The sequence below is a fragment of the Blastomyces dermatitidis genome, assembly GCF_000003525.1.
Source record: "Blastomyces dermatitidis ER-3 genomic scaffold supercont1.3, whole genome shotgun sequence".
Lineage (NCBI taxonomy): Eukaryota > Fungi > Ascomycota > Eurotiomycetes > Onygenales > Ajellomycetaceae > Blastomyces > Blastomyces dermatitidis.
This window is the reverse complement of record NW_025544776.1, coordinates 908992-935543: the sequence shown is the minus strand read 5'-3', so window position 1 is coordinate 935543 and position 26552 is coordinate 908992. Positions and strand designations below refer to the sequence as shown.

Sequence of the window (26552 nt, the reverse complement as noted above, 5' to 3'; positions counted from 1 at the left end):
AAAGGCGGCGGCTGGGGAATGGAATGGAGATGGGAGATGAGGTCACACAACTCCCCAGCCTTCCGATTATTCCTAACAATCGACGCTGAGGTTGAGGTTGAGAAAAGCGAGTGGTGAGCCTTTCTCGACTTGACTTTGTTCCTGCTCCTGCTTTTATCGTTTGACGAATACTGATCTTTTTAACTCGTATTTTAGCGAATCCACAACCCAACCCACCCCCCCACTATCTTATCTTCTACAGTGCCTGGTCTCTCGCTGTTATATATATTTCCCGCACCGGTTCCTTCACCCGATATCTACTACGAGCTACATACCAGTCGATCGTTCGGAGTGGCTCCTTGACGCGATTTGACTGCCACCAGAGGAACCTCTCTCCTTATTGCAGCTATATGAGGCGAAGCGAGAAAAGCAACTACTAAGATCGCAGCGCTGTCTGGCTGATTCCCTTCCAGCTTGAGCTGGTTTGGGCTCAGCTTGTTCGGGGACCGCTGGCTGAGAACCATTCAAATCAACCGGAAAGGGTAGCAGATAGAGGGTTAGAACGCGCGCTCAGCGTGTGCGTGTGTGTGTGTGTGTGTGTGTGTGTGTGTGTGTGTGTGTGTGGCATCGGTGCCTTCTTCGGGAATTTGGTTCTTGGGCCTTGTTCTTAACAAACATATAGGTCTCACCATCTCGTCTTCACCGTCTGAATCAGCAACCCATCAAAAACCATAGCCATGCCTCCATTCCTTACCTATGCCGGGGGCTCATCCGGTAAGTTTAGTGAGTATGTCACAAAGCTCTCTAAACGCAAAACATCGCTCAACTTCCCCATCTCTCAACTCCGCGAACGCGCACTCTCCTCTCCGATCACAGAGGTAGCCGAACCCCTCGCCCCGCGCGATAACCCAGGTTCAAATCCCGTCCAGCCCAGTCGTGGCATCGTCAACCCCACCAGCATAAACATGGCGGGCCTAATGGCTCTTTTTGCCATTTTGGGAGCTGCTTTCGTGTTGGCTGCCATTTGGTTCTTCTTCTGGGCGAAGAATGGCGGCTTCGTGTGGCGCAAGGGTGACTGGGAAGAATACAAATCTACAGTACTACGCCGGAAGGATTCACATGGCAGAACGCTCAGTGCCGCCACCAAGAGCACGAAATTGGGCGGTGGGAGCGTTGTTGGTAAGGGGTACAGTGATTATCAGAGTAGCACGGATGCTACGACCACGGTTGATAGCTCAACCGTATCTGGCGAGAAGCCGCGACGCAAGGGTATCAGGGAGACAACGAAGGAGAAGTTGCTGCGCAAGCGGAGGGATGAGGAGTGGGAAGGTGGCGCGGATGAAGATATGCGCGCATACCGGCATGAGAAGCCTGCTAAAGTGGGTGGACTTAACCGTGAGCCGGAAGGTGAATATCATACCTCAGACTACACAACTTCGAACGGCCACGAGGACAGCGAATGGAGCCAAAGCCAGACTCAGACCCATAGTCACGTCGGTCCACTGCCAGGCTATGAACCGGACCGCCGCCGCTCGCAGCGCCAACGTAACGCTTCAGGCTTCTCCTTCACCACTGGCGAGGACGATGCATTCACCGTCGCCACGGAGGAACACCAACTGCGCGACCCTACTGTCGCTTCTTCCCGACGCCGCGACGATAGCCACCAGCACTACCACCGTAGTAGCCGCGGTTCCGTCGCTCCCTCCACGTCAACCCGTCCCCGCGGCCCGCGCTCAAGCGTCCCTGCCGCCGCCCATATTTCCAATCGTTCCCGCCAGTCAAGCCCGCGCAAGCGGGAGCGCACCGCGATGCCGGGCAGTTATGTGGCGCCGTTGGATTTATCTTCGACGCATAGTTCGGATTACACGTATGAGCAGGTTGCGCTTGGGGAGCATTCGGATACGGGGACCGGCACGAGGAGTTACCATCATCCTATTCCGGGATTGTCGAACGGGTATCGGCGTGCGGATGGTGGGGAGCGAGGTAGGCGTGGGAGGGGAAGGAGGGATAGTTTGAGTGAGAGTGAGGGGGAGGATTATGATAGTCGGGTATCCTAGGGGATTGGTGGTATGTATGTGATTTGTTTGGGGAATATTTGAATTTTGCTCAGTTTTTTTGCCTTGTTTATTGACATGGGCATGGCCTCATTTATTTATTTTCCCCCCAAGCTGTTCGCTTTTATGCTTATTCCCTTTTATTTTACGTAGTTATGCATGGATGTATGTACAATGGTGATGGACATGGAAACGGAAGCGGAAATGGGAAGGGCAGGACTGTTTTGATATGTACCTAGATGTGTACTCAGCGCAACTTGATATGAAAATGGAAACTGGAGTTTGTGTGAATAAAGTTACGGCTACTGGAGTTTTGTTCTGCTAGTCCCTCTTGCTGCTCTTGAAGGTCTGAGATTGTAATACTGGGCAATATGTCCAAACACGTGAACGTTTCCTTCCTTGTGCTGTGTTAAGTCAGTTTTTGGCCGATCGCTACAGTTCGGCAAATGCAAAACTGCTGTTGCACATGTATGTACTTAGGCAATTATCAATTTATGTGTGGAGCGTGTCATCTGAGCTTCAAAAAGCTTCCCTAATTTAACCTCCTCCTGTGCCAATCCACGGGGGAATAGCTAGCTGTACAAGAAATTTAGCGGCAGCATGTGTGTATTTCTATCAGAGAGCGCGACAGAAAGGACCACTTTAGTTAGTTTAATAGGCTGCTATCTGGACTCTTTGCCATTTTTTTCGTGAGATATTATTCACCGTTGACGCGTCGCTTTCACATGCCAGGCTTCCACAACGTCGATTATCTGATAAGATAGTACGGCATGGTCATTCAATGCTGTATTTACCCTTGTGTGGTCTTAGTGGCAATTTTCTAACGAAACCTATCCTCAACTTCCAACAAACTAACCAGCGCCGCCGGGGCGTTGAATGGTTGATGCGGGCCGTTTGTGGGCCTGTACATTATCATCTTATCAATTTAGGCCTGTGCAAAGGAGGCCATCGAACACGGCTCGTTGTCAGCTCGGATTATTACTCATGGCATTTAACCGCTCTGCTAAAATTTTGTCCTGGTGTTTATATTTCATGCCCATCAACTGTATTTAAGGTTATTTTGAGTTAGTGCGGGCCGCAAGTTTAAAATTGTGGCTTTTGGTTCGCTGGGATCTTCCGGAACTTAAAAATAATGGAAGGGGCCCCGTGCTCTCTGCGCCTGTGGAGTCAAAGCACGGCGAACGGTTTAGTGATTCTGAGAACGATAGCTGCGGGTTACGCTGGGGATAAAGAAGTGAGCACCGTGAGTGGCTTTTCCGGCATTCAGCGCTGTGTTTCTGTCCACTGAGAAGAACTACCACTCACCAGGTTTCAGGTATGTTTAATTAAACAAAATACAGGTCTTATCAGGTTACTTGACAGCCCGGATATATCGGACATTGTAAGCACTCTTGGTTGCATGGCCTATTTCCCGCTCAAGAAACTCGTCAGGGAAAGTAGAGGAATGTGTTTGATAGCAATGTTGCTACCATTTCTGGCCAAAGAAACACTTGGGTCAAGCATGGCGGCAGCCAAAGTTTTAAGGGGTGGCCTTTGAACATTTGGAAATTCGAGATTTAAATATAACTATTAGAAAGAAGTTGAAGGGATAATATAGGTCTGAATATATTTTACTACTCCATGTTTTGATTTGGAATATGGATAATATCATCCTGACTTTCTTCTGCGTGAACCAAATCTCAATAAACCCCGCGGCTAGGGCGATTGGAATTTATCGTTAGTGTGCCGGCTTGGCACAAACCGATCTCCAACAAAGTGGCGAACAAACCTCAGTTTGCCCTACCTACCACTATAAATTTGACACAAGATGACAAGCATGATAAATCCATGCGGTCCACGAAAAAGGGAAGAAGAGACAGGATAAACATCTTTAACCTGATATAGCGAGCGGGAGCCAGGGAGTATCTTCCTTTGGTATAGCCGTCAATGGAGGGTTGATATGACCGATAATAAACAATATTGTATGAGTTTTGCTGACGAACAGTCATTAGATTGCCAAGGTATGCAGATAGAAATGTTCAAGGATCTAACGGGGGCATCTATGGGAAAGCTCGCCCACTGGCTGGATTCCAAACCGGGTATTCGTAATACAGGGAACAAGGGCTGTTGCACAAAAAGCTAGAACTGGATCAATACGGCATCATAACATTCCGTTACATAGTTGCGAGATTCGTAGTTGATCCAATGTTAGAATTTCTCGGGGTCATTGTTTATGTTCAATGGCCATGAGTGGCGTTGGAATTTAATCACCGTTTTGTAACAGAAATACTTCGAAGGGAATCTTGATGGCTTCAGTGGTCGGCCCTAAAATCAGTGTCAATAAATAATCAGATATATTCATTCTATGGAACGCCGACTTGCGTCCCAAGGGCCCGAAAAATGGAGACATTAATCTCGTAAAAAGCGCGTATGTATGGCCGGCCATGCATATAACGCGGCTGACACGCTTATCTAGTGCAACTTTCAAGATTGTTGCTCTCGTATTGTCGTAACAAGAGGTAGGTAGTATCCCGTCTGCCAGAAGAAGTTATAATTGATGGTTGGATAGCTCCATGTACCCTAATCCGGAAGGCTGTTACAGCGGCCCTTGATTTATATAGAGTTAGTCCGTCCGTCCACTTTAACGTCGATGGCTTCGGAAAAGCCCTAACGAACTAGGAGGGGGGGTTGAGAATAGTCGCGTGTTAGAAATGTCCTCGTTCCTGGAAAACAAAAAATCCACAGGTATTCCCGTCCCACGAAAGAAATAAATAGTACTTCACATGGGGCTTAAACAAATCAGCAGGAAGTTGCGCCCAAGCCTTGGAGGGTTACACTCATGAAATCATTAACCCCGTACTGGTTAATTTTACAACGAATAAGCCGTACAGTCTGCAATTTATGTCCGTCTGAAGGAGGGTATGTTGTAATTAGGTCTAGAGGGGAAATATCAGTTGTGATGTGTTAGTCAGTGAGTGGATAGAGTAACGGGACTCTGTTGGTGAAAGCAATAGCAAATGGCACCAGACCGGCTCCTCTCGGAATTCGACTGTTCGCACCACGTAGATAAGTGATAAAGAAGCGGGGATGTTTTCTTTTCTTTTTTCTTTTCTTTGGGCGCCCAGCTTCTGCTAAGTTGATGAAGTTTGGGAAGCTTGAATTGGCTCGCTTTCGAATTGCTGACGACAATGTCGACTAAGGTGCGCAGAAATTTATCGCCCATTTCGATCCTCTGAAAGCTGATGATGTCTGGGTCCACAAGAACGTACAGCGTCAAACTCACCGCAAGAAAATAATCGATGTTCGCTGCGCCATTCACCATAGGCAGTTGCACACCAAGAGAATAAAAAAATGAAGGTAATCCGAAGCAAAGGATGAAAAGTGAAATGAAATATCAGAAAATTGGGAATTCCCCTATGCGCCAATTACCAATTTGCGTAAACTGAAGAAATAATAGATAGAAAAGAGTAATACCCACAAAGCCCAAGGCATTATTAAGAAACGGAAGGACTTGGGGAACCGTAAAACAAGAAGGCTTAGAATGAAACAGTTGAGCTTGTGTCACATAGAATTCAATTTGATAATCAAACATATTTTGGCATATGTATGCACCTAGTATATGCACCAATTCAATCCTTTCCAAGGACTGTAAGATAAGTCAGGGGATACTGGCGGATAAAAGGTTGCTCGACCGGATACATATCATCATGATACCCAGGCAAAGTGGCCATTTCGCTATCTTAGTGCCGCAGGACTGACTGGGTCCTGGACCCAGCTTTGCCAATTTGTATTTCGGCTAGAACTTAGTGTAGGTGCCCCGCTTTGTATACTCATCTGGGATGGACTGCGATCTTAAACCCCGATTTTCAAGGACGTTGAAAGGAGAACCCGTAATTGGAGATTAGGGGTGTTATGCGTTGGGGTGGAAGTCTTATCACTGAATCGATAAATAGAAGGTTTGCTCGTCGGGTTCCCAATGTCAAACCTTGTAATAACCTTGTAGAAGAACATTTCAAAAATGGAGATGCGAAGTTGATGCAGAAGCCACTTATTTAGGTTGCTGATGGGATCATGAGCTTGCGTAGAGTCTGCTTCAGAAAACAAAGATAATCCTTGATTCTATTTCCCAACAGAGTGTTCTCAAGCTGCCCAGAAGCTGGCTCGAATGATAAGACTGGTACCGGAACCACCTGCGTCACACTGAAGGATACCATAGCAAACTCTGATACTCTGATCCTTGTATTCTTGGTGGACGGGTCCAGCATTTTCCTCCAGAGAGTTCAGTTATTTATCCGCTCATTCGTAAAGACCTCAAGTTGGTCAAGGAAGCCTTCTGATTCATCACCCAACATTGGTTTAAAATTGCCTGTCGCTGCTTTCTCACTCGACAAGGCTTTTCGCTTTGATCGCATGTTTAGATGTTTCCAAAGCCAACAGATACTTCACTCCTACCGGAGATGTCGTCATCCAAATCATCTGAATACGTGCTAGTACCCTCTTCATTAGAGTGCTTCATGTATTGAAATGTCTTGCTTAGCTCTCTTTCTAGCTGATAATTTTGCACGATCAGGTCATCTTCAAGTCCACGATAGTTGTCTCCGGGAGCTGGATATTCGCCCCGTTCTTCCGATACTCGACCCAGCTTAGGGATTCCTTTATGGAATAGTGGATCCAATCTATCTCGATCATAATTAGGTCCCTGGCGTTCGGGTTTGAGGTTTGAATAGGATATCGGTAGACACTGGAATGAATGACTGTGCCTTTATTGAAGACAGCGTTCTCTTATTTCCGTCGCAAATGCTGGGGGTTTCACAAAACGGATGGTACATGTACTGTACATACATGCATCGCATCGGATCTGCGCCTATTTACACTTGTGCATTTGAGAAGCCATCTGGATTCCGAAAGGGTTGTGTTTGAACTGATTTGACAAGTAGAAGCATCGTCCAGATCGGATGAGCTACAAAAAATGCTTAACAACTGCTTTTATATCAGGGAGGATGGGTTGAGACTTAGCCATGGAGAGCATATTTATTCATTCACCTTTTATCTGAGGCATTGAAGTGGACAGAGGGTAATTCACACTTGGTACTTTAAATATTTCAGAACATTGACAATAAGTCTCGGCAGTCATGTCCATTACCCTGGGTGCATCTAAGCCCGCGAATCATGCCGCCTATAGAAGATATATTATGTTGTAAGCGAAAAGGAAGCCCTCGAAGGGTAGTCCCATTATCATGGGTTCCACAATAACGGGCAAACAAGACACTGTTGCTTTCTCTGAAACTTCGCATCCGTATTGTAAAGGAACGTTTTGCGGTAATCACTATACAGTATCAATACCCAGCCTTACCAACGTGGAAAAATAACATGACATAACCCAGGGTCGCATTTTCAATACAATACCATGGTACCAATGGTGCTCATCATTTGTTTGACTGAATATGGGGAGCAGAGTGCTGGTAACTGACCGCTAGGGATACCATAATTGGTCTGATTGAGAGAGAGTGTGTGATACTGTCAGAATGTCATTTAGGGCATGTGCCGACTTGCCAAGCGAGATAAATTCATGTTGGCGCCCGGCAGGTATGCGTTTAGAAAGACAATTTCCTGTTGAAGTATTTTATGCGGGATTGCCGGACTGACCAGTTTTGCTCACCTATACAGGTTGAGAAAGACATCACGAACCTCTGGATAAGTGTCCTCTGGTTGAGGAGGTCGGGAGATTGACAACGAGTGGCCCAAAAGGGCTAAATCGAATATGGCATGTGGCCATTTGCAGGACGAACTTCCCAGTCATCGGGTATATGTGCTTTGGAAGTAGGTAGACATGCATTGGATATGCCGCTATTGTGCATATCTATGGAGGAAAAAAAGCGTCAGGTTCGTTTAGCGTCCTGCATGATTCGCGAAAAGGCACCTCTCGATCAGCTGTTCAATATCTTTACACATCAGTTAGGCAAAGCCAACACAACTTGCATCCCTGGCGCCACCTCCATTCTGAACAAAATTGCTGAGCCGCAAGGTTAGCTGGTTTATTTATGGTTCGCATTCTTCCTCCTCCTAAGCATTATGGGTCGCAAGAGGGCATCCGGTGATTTTGTGCTCTTATGTGACCAAAGAACAAAGCATTTGATAGATATTTTTGCCTTCTTCCTGCATTTTTATCGTATTGTTGACATCATAGCCGAACTTAGGAGCGGGCGCAAATCGGCCAAAAACATGTCTAGGTACGTCCTCGGATTTAGAATTATGGCCCGGTGGGGCAGACTGACAGAAGAACCCAGTCACAACCGACTCGCAGATTTTGAGGAAACGGACACCTCAGAATCTTTTGGCCGAGAACCGTGGGCATATAGTACAGAATATCGCCGAACAGGATGTGATCCACAGAATCAGCAGCCAGCCGCACAAGTTGAAAAGAGACCGGTTAGACAAGGAATAGCAGAACATTCACCTAAAGTTCCAAGAACCGTAGAGTATTGCTCCAAATCAAGTCCCTTCAAGCTAGACATATTAATGCACTACCATAAACATCTTTCTTCTTGGATTCATAATCCAGGGAAGGACGTCAAACGTTGAGTTAAGCTAATGAGAATATAGCACATCACGTAGCGTATATTCAGGTCAGCAGAACGACGAGAGGAGCCAATACCGTGATGTGGTAGACACCGCTCGGGAGTTGAATATATATGCCCTGGACCAACGAGAGGCCGGACCACGCGGCAGGGAAAACAGATTTAAAAAACAGCATAGATCGCAGAGCCCCAATACAGAGATTCCACACAAGCGCATTCAGTATCATCTGTCATCGAAACGGGGGAATCCACCTCCACCGGTGGCCCAGGACTCATCAGACGGTAGCGGATATAATTCGCGAATCGGCAATCCTCAACTCGTTTACCGTTCAGGATACCCCGCCAATGTCGAAAACGATCATAGCTCACCGCCAGCTTTCGCAAGCCCACCTCACCAAAATAGCAATCTTCTGGGTTATAGTAATATCCCAGCGGAGTTCGCACATCCGTCTCAGTCAAATGCGAGTCTACTAGCTCGGAGTGAGCAACACCATCCTCCAATGAATCAAGGAGAGGCGTTACGCCCGCTGAGTGGAGCTTCAGCTTCTCGTCTGGTCCCTACAGAAAAAGGTGAGCGACAAATAGTTCCACGAATCCTGGGGTTGATGATGAGGCTGGAGTCTTGAGATACGCTAAACGGGATCCAAAGATTCAGAGCTTGGCCCCGCACGGAAGACCAGGACGAACGATGCTTCGCAGCATTACACAAGTCTAGGTAATGTTGTCGAAGTGAAGCATAGTGAGAGAAACAGTGGCTAATGAGCCAAAGGCTATCATGTGAGGGAACGTCCGAGGTGATACTACAAGGTTGGTGAGGTAGATTGTGACGAGGGGACTGTTGTTGGTGTTTGTAAGCATTTGTGAAATCACGTCTATATAGAGAACTTAGCTCAACATATCCATAGTGCCATTCCTACAGCGCCGGGCGTGGAATCGACAGACGTCCATTGATACGAAAACACACGCCGTCATATACACACACGATGTTCTGTGCAATCGAAAACTGAGCGGGATGATTCAAGAAGATTTTTTATCGTTATACCGGAAGGGGTGATACGGTGCGCGAGACATTGCTGTTTGAATCCGGGGCACCGCAGTATATACCTGAAACACCCAGTCTCCTCGTTTAAAGTGTTAACTCCTTCGGAATGGCGTTTAAATGTTTCATTGGGAAGGCCCTTCGTCATCCACAGGGATTTTAAGAGGAATAGGGCACCGGTCCATGAATGGATCCCCTTTTATTTTAACTATCCTTTTCCTTGCAGATTTATATGTTATGTCGGCCACATACGGTGCAAAAGCGGGATGCTAGAGGCCCGACAATGTGGGACAGCTCCTCGCTGAAAACATCCTTGATGTCCGCTCTTGTCTTTCCAATCTTAAAATTCCCATTCCTATTGCTTGGGGTTGTCTCATTGGTACGATTCCGATTCTGTTGAAAATTTCTGGAATGAAAATAATCCTTTGTTGTATTCATTTACCTGTAAACCTGCCGCCAGTCGAATTCGCGAGCATACACATCCGAGGGCTCAACTGTTTCAGCACGCCTTTACTCCAGATTCACCCATTCATGTCACCCTCGTTTTAAATCATTTCGCGTATCTATTATCATGTATAAGGCATAGTTAGCAGCCGAACGCTTTAACATCAGATTGATAAACCTTAACTGGAGACGTTTCTCCCCTATTGTATACGGCCAAAGACTGAGGATTGGCGCCTAGATTTCGGGTAGCAAAGCCGACAAAGAAAATTATAGGCCCAAGTCTGCGCCGCAACTGATATTAAAAGTTACTTTATGGGTGTTTTAACATAAAAGTCCAGATATGTCAAGCGTCACTATCCCGCGGGTCCCTTATGAAGACGATAAGGAGTTGAGCTGAGGTGTTTTGATAGTGGGCCGGATTAACTAGGCGGCCCGACGCAGCGCCAAGCCCCGCGATGGAAAGTTTCAATGCATTTTTTCGCCCAGTATCAAGAGCTACCAAAAAAAAAAAAAACACGCCTTCAAAACCCAACATCAAGAGTAAATCCGTACCAGAGCCGGAAGTTGGCTGTCAATCATGAAGCGGAAGCTAGACGCCAACAATGTCCCTTCACCGGAAGATAGTGTGGAGAAGAATAATACGGCCCATAGTTTCGAGAACTTGAACCTCGATCCCAGACTCCTCCAAGCCCTGACGCAACAGAAATTCACAAAACCAACGCTGATTCAGGCGGAGGCAATTCCACTAGCTTTAGATGGGAAAGATGTTTTAGGTATGCAATTATTAACCCCTCTTATCCCAAAAGTCTTCAGTTCTAACTTTCCCGCAGCTCGCGCAAAGACCGGATCTGGAAAAACAGCTGCTTACCTCCTGCCCATCTTGCAGTCGATTCTTCAGAAAAAGACGGTACGCTTCCTCACCGTGGTGCTGATATTAAGGCATGGGACTTACAATATAGTTAGAATGACCCTACACACAAGGCGATTTCAACTTTGATCCTAGTTCCAACGAGAGAATTGGCGGAACAAGTTCACAAGACAGTTACCTCATTCTCTGCCTTTGCTGGCAAAGATATACGCTCCACAAATCTTACCCAAAAGGTTTCCGATGCCGTGCAACGCTCAATTCTTGCCGACCTCCCCGATATCGTCATCTCAACTCCCGCTCGGGCGGTTGTGAATATCAACAGCTCTGCGCTCACTCTTCAGCACCTAACACATCTAGTCATTGACGAGGCGGATCTCGTCCTCTCGTACGGTTATGAAGAAGACATGCAGAGTCTCGCCAAGGCTGTACCCCGTGGTGTTCAGGCCTTTTTAATGAGTGCAACTTTTACGTCGGAAGTGGATGCGCTGAAAGGTTTATTCTGCAGGAACCCCGTTGTTTTGAAACTAGAAGAGAAGGAGGATGAAGGGGCTGGAATAAGCCAATTTGTTGTCAGGTAGGTTTCTGGTTGACACGGCTTTTATGAAGAAAGGCCATTTTTTAACATTTTCGTTAGGTGTGCGGAAGATGAGAAGTTCCTCTTGACGTATGTTATATTCAAATTACAACTTGTCAAGGGGAAATGTATCATATTCGTTGGTGACGTGGACCGTTGTTACCGATTGAAACTGTTTCTCGAACAGTTTGGTATCAGGAGCTGCGTGCTTAATTCCGAGTTACCTGTGAATTCGCGTATCCATGTGGTTCAAGAATTCAACAAGGGCGTGTACGACATCATAATAGCGGCCGACGACCAGGAAGTTCTAGGAGAACTACCTAAAAAACCTAGGAAACCATCCCGGAAGTCAGATCAAAGCTCCAAGGATCCAGAGCAGGAGAATGATGACGGCAGTGGCGTCAAGACAACAAATAATTACCTCCAAGACTCCAGCGAAGACGAAACCAAAGCACGTCCAAGCAAGCGTCCCAAAAAATCCGCCAAGGAAAAGGACTACGGTATTTCCCGCGGCATTGACTTCCAAGACGTGGCCTGCGTTCTCAATTTCGACCTCCCCACCAACTCTAAATCCTACACACATCGCATTGGCCGCACAGGTCGTGCAGGCAAGACAGGCATGGCCCTCTCCTTTGTCGTCCCATCGGACCAATTCGGCAAACACAAACCCACGAGCTTTTCTTCCGCCAAGCACGACGAGGCAGTGCTAGGCAAAATTATCAAGCGTCAGGGCAAGCTCGGTCGGGAGGTGAAACCTTATCACTTCGAAATGAAACAGGTCGACGCATTCCGATACCGTATGTCCGACGCGCTCCGTGCTGTTACTCGTGTCGCCGTACAGGAAGCACGTGCGCGCGAGATCCGCCAGGAGCTTGTCAAAAGTGAGAAGCTGAAGCGCCATTTCGAGGAGAATCCCGAGGAGTTGAGGCAGTTGCGACATGATGGGGAGCTACGGGCAGCTCGTGTGCAGGCGCATTTGAAACACGTACCTGATTACCTGATGCCGACGAAGGGGAAAGGGGGTCTTAGTAGCGGTCCAGCTGGCGACGTTGGGTTTGTTGGTTTTAGGAAGACGCATGAAAATCGAATTCGGAAGGCGAGGGAGAGGAATAGGGGTAGGGGCAGACCAGCGAAGGCTGGCAGGGGTGGGAAGAAAGTTGATCCTCTGAAGAGTTTCAATTCTGGTGGGAAGTAGTTATTGGATTTCTTATTCTTGTTTAATTGGTGCATCTGGGGATATTAGGCACATGCACGTTTATCTTGACATTTATCTCACATGTGCAGGGGAGGGGGGCTTTATAGTTGAAAGACTATACGAAAACTGTATAGTAGCTGCAGTGGCCTGGCCGCAGTTTCTTGAGTGGTATACGAACAAAAATAGGAAAAAATTGCAAAAGTTTGATACAGAAATGCTCTACGAATATGTTGTGATTCAAATAACGGACCAAGTATGTGGACCCCGGGTTGTAGCTGCCCGCCACATCGCCCTTGTAGCATTCTTCACTTCACCACATCCCCACACACCCTTATCCTAAGCTCGTCCTCGCTCTCCAAGCCGAGAGAAACCTCCAACCACCTCCCACCACCGTCCCTCCTAATCGTCTGCACCTGCTTCTTCACCTCAACCGCCCGCTCAATGAGGTTCCGGTATCCATCTCTCTCCCGGATCAGCGCCTTCTTGTCCTCAATTCCAGCAGCTCCAAGCGATGATGAGTCATAACGCCCACTCTCAATCTCCCTCAGCAGGGTTTTATCCCTTTCGTGGATGAGATACGAGTCTTCGACATCAGACACATCGGGAAACCACCCAGGCCCAAGACCCAGCCATTCAAGGTTCCTCCAAGCTCCATTCCACTCCGGCCCGGCCGCGGCATGGAAATTTCCTTCCAAATCGATCCCATTCCAGCTCAGAGCTGGGAGCCAGTCACTGCAGCCTTCTAGGTCCAGCCATTTGAGACAATAAGTTGTTTTGGAAAGTCTGCGTAAGATTCCAGCGGCCTCGACCCAGTTGTTTTCGAATGCGGAGTATATATCTGTCCCGCCGTAGGGCAGGGAGAGGGAGCTGAGTTTCGGATGCTTCATGCTCACTGTGAGGGAGTTTGGCGTTACGGTTGGGGTTGGCCAGTGGGCGAGAGACAAATGGGTTATCGTAGAAAGGTGTGGGAGGAGGTTTAAAAGGGAGTGCCAGCTGGCTTCGCGGGGGATGGGGTTGGCGAGGGATAGGAATTTGAGGTTGGAAAACCGCTGTTGGAGTGGTTGGGTTGGAGCTAGAGGAATAGCGGCCGAAGAGAATTCTCTGTCCGTTTCTTCTTCCCAGGACGGGAGGGTCGAGCCCTCAATTTTTTTCCCGTGGGAGTGTGATTCGGCCCTATCCACCCCCTTGATTTCTCGCGCCAGGTGTTTGAAAGTCATCCAGCGGCCCAGGCAGGAGGCTAGATCCAGACGAGTAATATCTGGGTAAGTTTCGGTGATACCATCGTCTGAACTGTCCAGGAACAAGGGTTTTAACCCTTGCATCCTCACCTCCATCGAGGCATGGTCTGTAAATGTAGAGATATAACTCAGAAGCAGCTGCTTCGTTGGGCTGGGAAGTTCAGATAAAAAGACGCCATCGTACAGAAGATGCGAGTCCCAGTTGACTGCCATGGACTTCAAAACCATATGCTGCAAGCTACCCTTAGCTGGGAATTGTATGCCCGGTAAACGCTCTAGCCGAACATTTCTCTCCTGCGCATCATCGCGAGTAAATCTGCGTCTTCTCTCAGAATCCGGTCCATTATCATTTGGTGCTAGCCAACTCAAAGGTGCAGCGGGGCCAGGCGTTCTCCGAACCCCCCGCTCGCCGACAACACGGGTGCTAGGACGCGGACGCGGGGGAGGGGTTTCGGGCAGGCCTAGTAGATTCCTTATCGAGGGATGAACTGATCTGGGCGCCACCCGCGACAGACTCGCATTGACCTCATCACGTCTCGACACTTGTGTACGACGGAGGTGATGGATGAGGTCATTTACCGACCGCCCATCTCTAGTCGCCGATCCACTACTACTCTGATTCTTTGAACCCGTAAACGAGGTCAGGGATGGATGGACGGTAGAACTCGGCTTGGGGCTCGTTGGTTTATGGTGTTTCTTGGGCATAAGCGGCTGTTGGCTGCACTGGCGGGCGTTTGTGATGGATGCAAAGGAGTGTGGTGGGTGGGGTGGACAGGAGAGAAATCAAAATCCCGCAGAACGCCACAGACAACAAGGCAACGCTAAGATTAACTAATATCGATGACAAACGCCCACTAAAAAATAATGATGAAGATGTCGTAATCAGATATTATTGGCTTGATAATAGAACGAAGGATGGATGGCGTTGGCTGTCCTCTTTGCGGGAGCAACATGATCCAGGGTAGATTATAGGTAAATTGTTGACAATGAGGTCTAAGGGTATGGTTACAGCAATATCAAAACATAGTATACACAAATCTTAGGTATCTCGAATCCACGATCCGTCATCCATTTTCCCCTCAACTTTCGGCCCTTCACGAAGCCAAGTTTCGACTCTGCTCTCCTTTGGGTCCTCGTCGGGCAGCCCTCTCGATTTTCGAACGGCGAGAACCAACTCTCGAATCCTCCTTGTACACTCAATGCGCAACTCAACAGCTTCCTTTCCGTACTTGAGCTCATCATTCAAGACTCCAAGAGACAGGTCTTTTTGACCCTCTTCCGCCTTTGCCTTTATCCGCCGCCACCGCCTTCTTAAATCGCCAAACTGCTCCTCCAGGTCAGCTGGATCGCCAAAGGTTATACTTATATTTTTGTTGACGCGGGGTATGAATCGTGGGAACCCGCGATCCTCGTGCATGACCTGGTCGGTGCCTTCAATCCACATAGGGACGACATCGGGACACTCGGACGCCTCCAGAATCAGCCGCGACACCCCCCATTTAAAATATCGCATCGTCTTGTTAGGCGCTTGATGCACTTTTCCCTCCGGGAAGATGTGAATCCACGAAAAACTATTACAAGCGTATGCCGAAGGCGCGATATGCGAATCTTCGCCTGTGGTAGTATATGCGGTAGCCACTTCTGAAAAAGGGTCAACGCAAACGTTCTGTAGACTCCAATGCTGCCGACTAGCAGGTGCCATATGTGGTTCAGGAGAAAATGGTCCGCGCGACAGAAGGCGGATTGCTTGTGTCATGGTAGGTTGGAAGAGGCCTCCGTACGGAGAATGGAGAATACGATGTGTAGGCATGACTTGACCTAGGGTGAAAAATGCAGAAACAGCTCTGTAGATAACCTACTGTAAGCCGCTAAACATCACTTCATACAGTTGTCAAGCTGGCACAGGCAGATATTGAGCATTGTCATTCCTACCTGTTGCTGTAGCATATATCATGGCTTCCAAAAGCCCATCTGCGATTGAACGAGTTGAATGCACGTTTGTTTAATAACGGAATCGTTCCCCACATCAAAGGGTCATCCATTCTGTTAAAATAAATTAAGGGTAGTCGTCAATCAGCCCAGAGAACACTTTCTATTTCGCAGGGACTAGAAGCAGCTAACCATAGCCATTTATACGTACGTACACGCTTATATGATTTGATACTGCCTCAAGCCTACTATATCAGCCCCAGGAACTAAAATCTTTAACTTTGTGAAAGAAGCAAGCGCAGCAGTTCTGCAATGGTTATTTCCATCCATACCAGTAATCAAGCCTCGGGTACGCGAGCCTGGATCCGCGCGAGACTCCAGGAGTTTTATAAACTTCTCGTGCCCGTGAACTTCCGTGTTACTCGCGGCGTAGAGGAATGCCCGGCATGCTGCTACGACCGTATACATGGTCGCAGTTGAGCAGCCCCTCCAGAAGCTGGAGGGTTGTTCCAGGGTGCCATGGCTGAGGTGCATGAGGGCAATGTAATCACAATTCTTCCATTAAGAACATGTGCATTGGTATAGGCAATATATATACAAGAAAGAAATGGGCAGAAGATTGTGCTAGGCGCTAAACAACAATGCGTTGTTTTTGTCAAAGGAAAGGAGGACGACGATCTACTACTCCGTACTGTGAGGGATCATCAAAAAATAAAGTTCGATGGAAATGCCCGAAAAGGAAAATGCACGGACCACATATAATAATCTCCGCAGGAAACATCGAACATCGAACATCCAACTCCTTCACTTGCGCTGTCGAAGAAACTTCTAACATCAGCAGATAACAAGTGTCGTGTTTCTCATTGCACATTGAAGATGTTCAAACCAACCTCTCCCGTCATGGGAGGTCTCCTCTGGTACGATAAATCCTGACAGTCCCACCGCACCCACTTGACCTCATCCGCCGCCCAGCGCCTCCATCATCCCGCTCACTTGACTCCTGAACGAAACAGAGCTAACTCAATCGCGTCTTCTATCCAAACAGGAAAATCCCTTGGCGCCTCTCTGCTCCGCAAAAAGCTCGTCAACGTAAACGGCTACGTGCCGTCGATAAGGTTGTCGACACTGTGAGCGGCGCATTGGAACGCAAGGGCATGACCAGCAAGGCTGTCACTCGGTGGTTTGATGAGATGCCGCGCGAGGAGGAGATGCTGCCCAAGGACAAATATACGATTTTCGATCGGAAGGAGAAGAAATATCGGAAGGGGATACATAGTACGTTCCATGCAACATTGAGACGATCGATTGATTGCTTTGCGCCCTTGTGTAGTTATCCTATGTGGATACAGAGAGCGAAAGCAAAATGATTCTACTTTCATGGCCTTTTTCACTCTTTTAACGGGCCAGACCGGTTATTTTATTTTATTTTATTTTCATTTTATTTTTACAATCCGGGTTGCTAACCAATTACTCACCGGATTATAGAACTTCCCAAATGGACCCGAGTCAGCCAACGAGTCAATCCTCCCGGTTTCTAAGTGCCCCCTTCCGATTCCATACCCATATCTCCATACTTCTTCTCTCGATGTACATGTACATTATGATATCCACAAGGATCACGTTTTGGGCTGCTTACTATCAGTATAAGCCCGTACCCAGGGTAGCTTCTATTATGCTCCCAGCCCGACTTGGTAACGAAAGAGCGAAAGCGGCATTGATTTATAAGGAAAGAAATTCGATGTATTATAGGTTTTAGATGGTGTCCCCTTTCTTGATGTTCTTGTACCATTTCTTTCAGTCCCCTTGCAGAAGCGGCGAGTTCACGTTTGCAGTATCTAGGAGTTATCGGGCAATATCATATTATTACAGTCCTGTTTGTTTACTTTATTTATTCATTTAGCAAATCTAAAACTAAAAACTACAGCCCGTCATATATCATTTGCGAGAGTCCTACAGGTGATGGGGTTGAAGAGAACCGAAGATCAAGGAGATCGAACGAATGATATTAGAATGCATTTTACAGATAGCGGAAAAGAAAGCATTGATTTCAGCGTCCGCAACACTTTTCCAATAACGACGAGGAAGACGATTAACTGCTGCTGCAACCTACCCAAGTGCCTCCATATTAGCACCGGACTCCTGACCACCATCCAGCGCAAATGAGCGCCCCATTGACGACTGTCTGTGTGCCGATTCTCTAGTAAAAAACCTACCAGCAGATCGCGATATGGACACAAAACTACTATTCTCTGGAGTGTCTAATGCTAACCCCGCAATTGTTGGCCTCCTGGGACCCTCACTATGCTGACATCGGCGACGGCGTGGAATAGAACCGCTCCCAGACCTTACTTGTCTCATTTCGCGGGCGGCTAGTTGCTCTTCCCTTTGTTTTCCCTTCAAAGGCGCGTTCTGGCCTTGATTCCGTCCTCTCTTCATCACTTTGCGACATGGTCTAGTGGCTTTTCTCGCCACCTCTTTCATTCTCTGGCGATTAGCTCCCCCTTCACGAACTAGTTTGCGTGGCCGGTACGCTCGACAAACGTTCTGCCAGTCATCTAACTTTTCCCACCAGCCACACATTCCTTCGTAGTATACTTCTAATTCCTTATCCAACCGTTCATATCCCTGCGGGGGCTTTCGAAGGATCCAACTCGCTGGGTCAATAGCTGCGTCAGGAGGATCGTCGGCTGAGCCATCAAACAATTCAACGGCTTTCAGGAATTCCTGTATCCCTAATGATTTTCTAGCTCCGTTAATTGCCAGTCGCCATGAATCTATTCGGGGGGCGTGCAATTTCACACGCTTTTTCACAGGGTATTTCCGCTTAACAGCGTCCTTTTCGGGCTCAGGTAAAGAGCGATTGAACCTAGGATCCCCATGTGTCCGTCGCTCTATAGGTGAAACTCTCGAAACAGGGTCCAGAACAATCCACGTTGCTCTGTTCAGCCAGTGGTTAGCGAGTAACAGAAAATGAAATGGTTTGCGGCCAGGCTCAACTTCATTTGAGAGCCATTCGAGGCGACGATCCAGGTCGTAGATCAATTCCACTTCATAATCGCTCAATCTAGGCCGTGGATTTGCCCACGATCCGTTCTTTGCGTTCTGGTGGGGTTTTGAGAGTTGGAATGAGACAGCTTTGTTCTCCGTGGGATGAAGTGGTTGTTGCAGGGAAATGTCCTCTTTCTCGTTCGGTAATAATGATTGCCGCTGGACATGTTTAGTGTTGTACTTACACGAATGTCTCATTGTGTTGTCTTGGTTTATATTCTGGGTAAGTGGTGATCGGTCTACATCCAGGATGCCATCTACAGGTGTTATGTCGAGCGATGCGTCAGAGATGTTAGATGTATGGACTCTTGGAGCTCTACGTTGTATGCGAGGAGCGAGCACGTGCAGCTTTGAGGGTCCAGGGTTGCTGATGCTAGCTGCGGATGCCCCAGAGCCGTGGTTATGCGCTGGGATATTGTTATAATGCTCCGAAAACTCAGAATGATGGGCGGAAGAACTCATAGCCTTCAGGATTCCGGATAGTGGACTTCCAGGTCGCCCAACCAGGCCATGGAGGGAATGAGGGCTTTGCTCAAAAGTATGGATTTGCATTTTTGCGGCCCATGCTTTGTACTTCCAACTGAGAGATTTGTCCGTTTTTACCACGGCTTGAGGGCCACCGACATTGATTTGTCCTTCGTCAGTCGGAATAACTCTTCGGAGGTGAGGCTCATATAGTTTTGAAGAAAGTGTCGAATGAACTGCATCCCCTTGAAAGCCTTCTGAAACTGTCTTCCTGCGAGCTTCGGGAGCGTACCTCATATCAACGGTACCCAAATTTTGGGGAAGACTCGATAGAGAGGGGCATCGCCTCAATCCGCAATGTGGGAAGTCAGGTTTCGGTATTTGTTGATTCAGCGCAGCTGGGAGCGAAATAACCATTCCTTGCCGGAGACGTACCGCACCCCGAGAGCTTGGAGACGGATAGGGGCCCCTCTTCGCAGAAGTTCGACTTAGACTATTATACAACATTGACGGGATTATACCGTCACTATAGCCATCAAGGGATAACGGTAACCTTCTCCGTAGTGGGCGATTTCTAGACTTTATAACCTGTGCCGAAGTTTTCATCGAATGTCGTAACCCTGGCTTTCGCTTCATGTTCCCGTCCGATGGGCGTGTTGTTTGATTCCTAGCATGCGCTTTCGATATTAAATCTGCTTTCTCATGTTCATAACTTTTCAACCAGCGAGGAAGCCAGCGAATCACTTTTTGGTCCTCGAAATGCTGCTCCATCGCAGCACCTTTTGGATCCCACCACACCCAGTTATAATCAGCATGAGACGACCTCCACGCTACCGATCGACGAAATTTCCTGAATTTCTCTTTTCTCCAAGCCTTCTTTCTCTCGTATTTATCCAAAGGCACCCAACCATGCCAGGTTTTCGCATATCGAGTGGATTTAGGATTACCATCCAAGATCCTGTGGCTAGTGAAGTGGCGGAGAAATGCACCAAATTTCCAAAAATAAACAGTAAGTACGAAAATACAAACAGTAGCAATCATGATCCACAATAAGGTTTTCCAGCGAAAGAAGCTTGTTACCGGTACGGCTTCTCCTGGAGGGCCATTAGCCGGGCGAGGTGGTAGGACGTGCGTCTGCCTCGTCTGTAAGGGTATTTTATGAATAGGTGCCATATTTTTGTTGTAATTGGATCAATCAGACGCATTCCCTTGAAGCCGTACCCTTGATTTACTTCGAATTTGCGGAATATCCGGACCGAACTAGTAGATATTTTCTAGGTGAGGGGTGCAGGATCGCAGTTAGAGTAACGGACACCTTATTCTTGACACGCCGAGATATGAAAAGTCCTCCCTGGCAGGCTTGGACAGTCGGTGCGAAAGTGTAATAGGCGTGTTGAGTTGTTCCTGGTGCGATTTCATGGGATACTTACGAGGTGGCTAGAATGTTGCGAGCGTTCCAGCGGAGTTCCAAAAGTCAACGACAACACTGAGAGCAACCCCAGGGCCAAGACTTAAAATGGCAAAGATAAATCGTAACGATAGTTTCTTAATCCATTAGTTAGAAGGACAGCCACAACGAACCATAAGCTGTATGGGCTTCAAGGTATTCGATGGACATATGGCAGCGCATGCGGAGCAGTTAGGCCACCATGATAGCTGACAAGATAAACAGAGCGCAAGAAGACTGGATGCACCAATATGATATGCTATGAATGAATGAATGAATAAAAGTAAACGATCGATTGACCGACTGCCATATCGCACACTGAAGCGAAGGTGAACATGTTGATATATCAGCCGGTGACATCAGATCAGAGAAAGAGCCTCCCGCCGAAGCCTGGAAGCTCTTCCCCTTCCACGCCAACAATAACAGAGACATCGTGGATTGTTCAACAGAAACAATGCAGCAGATTTCTTCCCCTGCCATTCCTGGGGAGGAAGCGAAGTTTCTTGTGCTTTGGCCGCCTCCAAGAGCGCATGTTATGAGTTAACTGCAGGGGTGGTGATTTCCAGGAAGGGTCCTACAATTCAACAAGCTACGCCCAGGTCAATGAGGTATCTGATTTCCTTCGTAGATTCAGCTGTTGAATATAGAAGACCCCTTCCAAACTTTGCACGTTTCGTTAATGTAGCCGTGTGATGGACGGGTACCTTCTGGGTATTGGCTGTGAGGCCCCATTGCCTATGCCTCCAGGCACCGAGGGGGACTGGTAGCCAATTGCAGCAAATCGTTCATAATGTGTCTTTTGCCTTTCCTCGCCTCAGATGGTGATTCAATAACTATTTCAAGCCCATCGATAGTTAATAACTATCCTCTGTACGGCAGCATATAGTGATATTTGAGTCAAATGCTAGAAGGGAACCAACTTATGCCGAAGGTTTTTCCGGGCCGAATAACATATCAAACCACCTTTTTTTTGTTTCTTTTTGTGTGATCGACAGATCCTTTCAATCCATTTATTGATCAATTACCAACGAAGTGCAATTCTGCAGTCGAATTGATTTCCATATCCATGGCTTCTGAAAATAGCACATGAACGGGCTGACCTGTCGCTCTTTGTACTGTTGGTCTGCCTTATGAGCTTCACACCCAGGTATCTTCACCTGTGAACAGCCACCACACCAAGCACACCAACTGTGTTCTTGACACTGCATTACATGGTTCCAATTTGGATGCTTTACATATGCATATTCCGCCGCTCTTTGTCATTGCCAAAATCTTTGAATGAAACAATCACCAGGACAGGAGTTGTAATTGGACCCAGATAGAGAGAGAAAAGTAGATTACTTCCAGACACAGTGGCCAACAGGTGTTTGTCGTACCTAATGTAGGTTGCTGACTCCTACCGTGGTCTTGCTGTCTAAATTACGCAGTCATCTACTCTTGCTCATATCCTAAATCGTGGAAAGCTTGCCGTCTCCATAGGGGTTGAAGACATGCAAGCCAAGTCTTACGGCAGAATCCAATGCTAGTTCTGTGATGCCTTCTCCATATCTGGGATTGTATAGACCGTTTCCTCCTTTTTTTGAGTATCACCCCATGCAAGTGGGCTTTGAACTCCATGAGTTGCAGAATTTGTGTGATGCGTCTGGAACCCTTTCTAGGTGTCTTCAGTCACTGCCCTTTCTGATACCGCGTGCCCGTGAGCAGGACTAGACAAAAATCCAATAATAAAGGCCCATCTCAGATATTCCTTTGAATTAAATGGAAGGACATCTTTTCATCCTTGAGATCTCATGGGTTTCATGCATTCAATCACCTGGAGTCAAAAAAATCTCGACCCTGAAACGTGTTCTTCACCATTTGAAACTAGTTTACCATGTTTTAAATTGTTTTTCTAGCTGTGACGAGATTCTAAAAATGGGTTTTCACAGGCTCAAGGCATTATGAAGCTTCCAGTTTCATGTTTCTCAATACCGGTCATTCCCAGCACATCTATGGCCATTTTATGATGGATGAAACAATATGGGATAGGAAATATTGCTGGGATCTACCAAAGGGAGATGCGAGCTGGCACAGTCAAGCTCTACTGAGACCACCATCAGCCAGCAGACTCAATGAATAGATACCACGAACTTGTTTCACGTACCCAAAGAGCACTATTTTTCAAAATTGAACCAAATCAAATCCCCAGTGCCTAAGGGATATAAAAGACCTAATGTCTCTTCACTTGACAAATATTTGATAGTTTCAACATCACGAATCATATCTTATTTGACCTTTATTCAAGTTGAAATTGAATACCTGCCTGAATTAACTGATTTCATCAACTTCTTCCATCACAGTAAAGATCAGCAACACCCTACTCAGACATGAGTGAACCATTGCAAGCAAGTCCTCCTACAGGGTCCTCCTTGGAAATCAAGCCGAAATTCGTCATCAAGCCCGCTAGGCGAATCAAACCGAATGTTCCCGTGGAGTGGCCCATCTTGATTAGTCTTAATACTCGTGATGCTACGGGTTTCCAGGACAAGCGAGTTACACGTATTGAAACAACTCTGCACATTCAGAGAGCAGACCAGGAGAACACATCTATGCCTGAACAGTTTACGTCAAACACTTTCAGAGTCTTAGATGGGCTTCCCACCTACCATTGGGTGCTTTTCAGGAATGTCCTATTTGGAGCTCTGGGGAATTTCAAAGTAGGTGCAGTTGCGCACTTTACATTTGCAGACAACAGCCAGGTTTCACGGCGCACTGTCCTCAGTAACTTTGTTGCGGTGGAAGTAACTAATCAAGAGATTCCTCAATATTGTGAGTGTTCAGCTACTTGTTTTATTTATAGCCCTTATTTATGCGTTCGCCTATTATATCTATGGAATAATTCGCGTGAGAATAGAAGTGGTGAGCTAACCTCTTTTACCAGGGGTCGAACACGTGGACAATGTCCTTGCTTTCGACGCCCTCGAACACAAGTATAGGGGTATAGGAATGACTGATGTGGAATATGAGCACGCCTGGCGAAGAAGAGAGCTGCTTGATGAAACGTCAAGGGATGGGGTTGAATCCAACGGGATTGAGGTCACTCACTGAGTGCCATCTAATAATGGGACGTCAAGCAGGACTGGGAGATGAGAATATAGTTGGGGACGAAGTTGACGGCGAAGGTGCGGCTCGAGACCATCGATCATTCAAATGGTGCTGGGCATCGAACCACTTAATATCGGCGGGAAACGGGTGTAGAGAGACATTTCGGTCTTCTTGAATTTCGGGGTTTGATTTTTGATTTTTGTTTCAACGATTTTTTAACGCTCATTAGGATATCTCCATCCAGAAGGAGATTAGTAGGACTAGTTAGCTTGTTATCAGATGTTCTACACATTTTGCTTCTCTTTAAAAATGTTCTCTTTTCAACTCTCTTCTTCCGCACCTCATCTGTTGTGCTGAAATGCCATCAATGCTTACAACAGTACAGCTAGGCTTTGGATGCACTCTTTATTTCAAAAGGACTTTATCACTCCATGGACACTACATTGTTGTCTTTTGAGCAATTTAACCTGAAAAGAATTATGTATGCAGTTCAGAATGATTACAGCAATAACTTGATTCAGAGGCTGGCTTTCTATCATTCCTGTAAATCTGTGAAGTGGATTCAAATGCATCAGGAGGACTTTATTCTTCTCATAGTTGGTTGAAAGAGTGGGAAGTTCTCACTTTCTACAATCAAAGAGATGAATTCAGACAAAACTAATAGTCAAAGTTGATTTACACTTTCTCCTATATTTTTTCTCTTCAGAAGAACAAAGAATGTCTCCCTTTCTAGATTTAAGTTAATCAGGAGTAATGATGGATGTTACTGCTACATCAAAGAAAGAAAAGAAATTACACTGTCACCGCAGGGCATACACCAGTATAGTGCATAAGATATATATATATATCAGCAAGGGGTAAGATTTGCGAATACATAGTTAACCGATAACAGAGGAGAGCATGGCACGAAACTTTTACTTTCACTTCACTCAAAGGATTGATCATGTCTTCTCAAGGTGCCATGTTACAGTATACTGGAGTTTCACATCCGTGGCTTCTCAGAACCAATCTCGGAATAAACTGATCTGGTGAAAAAATCTGATTAATTTTCTAAGAAAACCAACCAACCAAATGTGGGAAAATTCCACACTCTGTTATCATCTTCCAATTTCAAAGGTTCCACAGATGTCTATTTAGTTTCTTTTTATGTTTGGGGAAAACTTTCTGATTGTTTCTTTCATGAAAGAACTAGTCGCACAAGATCCTTTAATTGGTAGAGCTGGTGTGTGAACAAGGACGGATGCGGTAGTGTGGCTGCTATCATGACCTCGTTGTCTAGATTCTGCAGGCACGTTGGCATACATTGCCGTCTCAAGGAGAGAGGGCTTTAACAGCAGTCCCTCAATCTCTTAGTTAAATATACATACAGAGTACTAGTTCTGGTATTCCCCTTTGCATGCGTTTCAGAGCAGCATGGGCCGCCACCATTCCTGTTGTTTTTCATGTAGTGCAACTGGATCATGCCTGCGGTCCACTGCGCAGGGCTCGCCAATCATTCAACAAGAGCGCCATGTTGGATATTTCCTTAGTTTCAAGCCGGGGTATAGCTTTTCGTCCTCACAGTCTCGTGGGTCTGATACCGCCAACGACTGGATCTGGAATCACAAAATATACCATGGCACATATCCATCAGCTGTTGAAGCTCATTTGTCATAGTATCAAAATTATTTGCACCCTGTAACATTTGAGGGAACTTGTTGACATACATACAATACATGGCTTTCTCCACGGCCAATTAATGATGGGAAAGTAACGATGTTTTTGCATGTGAAGACTTCTCACAGTGCACGGAGTAGAGATGGATGGTTCGCTGGGATTCTGGGAACCATCGTCATTGTTGTTGAGTTGGCTGGACATTTTGGATAATCGTACGGATGGTGAGGCTTAGCGTTCCTTGGCAGAGTGCGGCTGAAAATCACCTGACAGCGGGAAGCGACCATGGATCGTGGAACTCCATGGAACGCACGAAGAATGTTCCCTTCAAGGTTCAGGCCGACAGGGTTAGATCTAGCCGTTTGATTTTGATGTCTCATTGAGTCATCCCACCCCTTAGTTACAAGAATGAATTGACAATATTTCTATATTCACAATATTGATAGAAGGAATCTCAATAACATATCTCAATCATGCTTAGAACTGCTTGAGCTATTCACTTATCTGACAACTGCTTAATATCTGCAGTGAAATGTGAATTAGAATAACAAAATTCTGTATATAGAATTGATAAGTTCTCAATATTCTTTCTTCTGTTGTTGATCTTCAGTTCTTCACTCTTTTTGAGAATAAGGTCTTCCAGTAGATTGAAATCTCTAAGTAACAAAATCACAGAAGAAAATCCAAAGACATTCATGATCAAAACAGTTTCAGAATCTTCTACAACTCAGCAGTACAGGCTCTAACAGCTGAGTCACCCAAACATTCAGAATTGTCATTATGAATGTCTAATCAAAGATCTGTGCTGTATTTGTACTTGAAAAGTTCTCTGACTGCTGCAAAGATACACATACAAGATCTATAATTGAAGCTGAGTTATCCATCACCTCTATCTAGTTGTCTCTTTTGCTTTTTCTTTCTTCTGTTTCCCCCCTTTTTTGATGTTTTCTTCGACATTGTAGCGAGATCGCGACTCCT

The 26552-nt window shown here is 46.5% G+C and overlaps 9 protein-coding genes across 13 annotated transcripts; 5 read left to right on the top strand and 4 right to left on the bottom strand.

Moving 5' to 3' along the window:
• Window positions 1-24: 24 nt before the first annotated feature.
• On the top strand, window positions 25-2712 carry BDCG_02613 (the record flags this gene model as incomplete). Of its 2 annotated transcripts, none has more annotated exons than XM_045418159.1 (3): window positions 25-113; window positions 196-594; window positions 662-2036. In XM_045418159.1, the coding sequence occupies exon 3, from the start codon at window positions 717-719 to the stop codon at window positions 2034-2036; it is 1320 nt and encodes a 439-aa protein (XP_045280111.1). In that variant the 5' UTR covers window positions 25-113; window positions 196-594; window positions 662-716. The 2 variants fall into 2 exon arrangements, with proteins under 2 accessions (XP_045280111.1, XP_045280110.1); XM_045418158.1 differs by having other exon boundaries at window positions 43-113; window positions 196-596; window positions 662-2712.
• A 3714-nt stretch (window positions 2713-6426) lies between these two features.
• On the bottom strand, window positions 6427-6860 carry BDCG_02611 (uncharacterized protein; the record flags this gene model as incomplete). The annotated part of the gene is made up of 2 exons (XM_045418157.1): window positions 6427-6753; window positions 6855-6860. 2 exons carry the CDS (start codon window positions 6858-6860, stop codon window positions 6427-6429), a joined length of 333 nt encoding a protein of 110 aa, XP_045274800.1.
• Window positions 6861-7872: 1012 nt separating this feature from the next.
• BDCG_02610 (uncharacterized protein) lies at window positions 7873-9259 on the top strand (the record flags this gene model as incomplete). The annotated part of the gene is made up of 4 exons (XM_045418156.1): window positions 7873-8037; window positions 8210-8242; window positions 8300-8441; window positions 8628-9259. Coding segments are annotated over 4 exons (929 nt in total), but the record flags the coding sequence as incomplete, so codon positions are not given.
• Window positions 9260-10573: 1314 nt separating this feature from the next.
• BDCG_02609 (ATP-dependent RNA helicase DBP9) lies at window positions 10574-12998 on the top strand. The gene is made up of 4 exons (XM_045418155.1): window positions 10574-10846; window positions 10904-10980; window positions 11037-11515; window positions 11576-12998. Exons 1-4 carry the CDS (start codon window positions 10651-10653, stop codon window positions 12708-12710), a joined length of 1887 nt encoding a protein of 628 aa, XP_045274798.1. The 5' UTR covers window positions 10574-10650; the 3' UTR covers window positions 12711-12998.
• On the bottom strand, window positions 12505-14782 carry BDCG_02608 (uncharacterized protein). The gene has a single exon (XM_045418154.1). The coding sequence runs from the start codon at window positions 14651-14653 to the stop codon at window positions 13016-13018; it is 1638 nt and encodes a 545-aa protein (XP_045274797.1). The 5' UTR covers window positions 14654-14782; the 3' UTR covers window positions 12505-13015.
• BDCG_02607 lies at window positions 14783-16617 on the bottom strand. 2 transcript variants are annotated; one of them, XM_045418153.1, is made up of 4 exons: window positions 16210-16617; window positions 16089-16122; window positions 15881-15991; window positions 14783-15792 (listed from the first exon to the last, which is right to left on the bottom strand). In XM_045418153.1, exons 3-4 carry the CDS (start codon window positions 15988-15990, stop codon window positions 14988-14990), a joined length of 915 nt encoding a protein of 304 aa, XP_045280109.1. In that variant the 5' UTR covers window position 15991; window positions 16089-16122; window positions 16210-16617; the 3' UTR covers window positions 14783-14987. The 2 variants fall into 2 exon arrangements, with proteins under 2 accessions (XP_045280109.1, XP_045274796.1); XM_045418152.1 differs by having other exon boundaries at window positions 16093-16111.
• Window positions 16618-16671: 54 nt separating this feature from the next.
• Window positions 16672-20140, top strand: BDCG_02606 (uncharacterized protein). Its single transcript, XM_045418151.1, has 3 exons — window positions 16672-16794; window positions 16923-17152; window positions 17363-20140. Exons 1-3 carry the CDS (start codon window positions 16754-16756, stop codon window positions 17413-17415), a joined length of 324 nt encoding a protein of 107 aa, XP_045274795.1. The 5' UTR covers window positions 16672-16753; the 3' UTR covers window positions 17416-20140.
• Window positions 17704-21690, bottom strand: BDCG_02605. Of its 2 annotated transcripts, XM_045418150.1 has the most exons (2): window positions 20821-21690; window positions 17751-20664 (listed from the first exon to the last, which is right to left on the bottom strand). In XM_045418150.1, the coding sequence occupies exon 2, from the start codon at window positions 20561-20563 to the stop codon at window positions 17984-17986; it is 2580 nt and encodes an 859-aa protein (XP_045280108.1). In that variant the 5' UTR covers window positions 20564-20664; window positions 20821-21690; the 3' UTR covers window positions 17751-17983. The 2 variants fall into 2 exon arrangements, with proteins under 2 accessions (XP_045280107.1, XP_045280108.1); XM_045418149.1 differs by having other exon boundaries at window positions 17704-21690.
• Window positions 21691-21836: 146 nt separating this feature from the next.
• BDCG_02604 lies at window positions 21837-24646 on the top strand. 2 transcript variants are annotated; one of them, XM_045418148.1, is made up of 3 exons: window positions 21838-22218; window positions 22301-23645; window positions 23758-24336. In XM_045418148.1, the coding sequence occupies exons 2-3, from the start codon at window positions 23204-23206 to the stop codon at window positions 23922-23924; spliced, it is 609 nt and encodes a 202-aa protein (XP_045274794.1). In that variant the 5' UTR covers window positions 21838-22218; window positions 22301-23203; the 3' UTR covers window positions 23925-24336. The 2 variants fall into 2 exon arrangements, with proteins under 2 accessions (XP_045280106.1, XP_045274794.1); XM_045418147.1 differs by having other exon boundaries at window positions 21837-23645; window positions 23758-24646.
• The last annotated feature ends 1906 nt before the right edge of the window (window positions 24647-26552 follow it).

What these genes read in the sequence shown, in the direction of transcription:
- BDCG_02609 (XM_045418155.1), top strand. Translation starts at nt 10,651, where the DNA reads ATGAAGCGGAAGCTAGACGCCAACAATGTCCCTTCACCGGAAGATAGT. An exon ending in AGATGGGAAAGATGTTTTAG is followed by an intron (nt 10,847 to 10,903) that starts GTATGCAATTAT and finishes ACTTTCCCGCAG; the next exon opens with CTCGCGCAAAGACCGGATCT. An exon ending in CGATTCTTCAGAAAAAGACG is followed by an intron (nt 10,981 to 11,036) that starts GTACGCTTCCTC and finishes CAATATAGTTAG; the next exon opens with AATGACCCTACACACAAGGC.
- BDCG_02608 (XM_045418154.1), bottom strand. Translation starts at nt 14,653, where the DNA reads ATGCCCAAGAAACACCATAAACCAACGAGCCCCAAGCCGAGTTCTACC.
- BDCG_02607 (XM_045418152.1), bottom strand. Translation starts at nt 16,411, where the DNA reads ATGCACCTCAGCCATGGCACCCTGGAACAACCCTCCAGCTTCTGGAGG. An exon ending in GATATATGCTACAGCAACAG is followed by an intron (nt 15,793 to 15,880) that starts GTAGGAATGACA and finishes GGTTATCTACAG; the next exon opens with AGCTGTTTCTGCATTTTTCA.
- BDCG_02606 (XM_045418151.1), top strand. Translation starts at nt 16,754, where the DNA reads ATGTTCAAACCAACCTCTCCCGTCATGGGAGGTCTCCTCTG. An exon ending in GTCATGGGAGGTCTCCTCTG is followed by an intron (nt 16,795 to 16,922) that starts GTACGATAAATC and finishes CTATCCAAACAG; the next exon opens with GAAAATCCCTTGGCGCCTCT. An exon ending in ATATCGGAAGGGGATACATA is followed by an intron (nt 17,153 to 17,362) that starts GTACGTTCCATG and finishes ACCGGATTATAG; the next exon opens with AACTTCCCAAATGGACCCGA.
- BDCG_02605 (XM_045418149.1), bottom strand. Translation starts at nt 20,563, where the DNA reads ATGGCACCTATTCATAAAATACCCTTACAGACGAGGCAGACGCACGTC.
- BDCG_02604 (XM_045418147.1), top strand. Translation starts at nt 23,204, where the DNA reads ATGAGTGAACCATTGCAAGCAAGTCCTCCTACAGGGTCCTCCTTGGAA. An exon ending in TCAAGAGATTCCTCAATATT is followed by an intron (nt 23,646 to 23,757) that starts GTGAGTGTTCAG and finishes CTCTTTTACCAG; the next exon opens with GGGTCGAACACGTGGACAAT.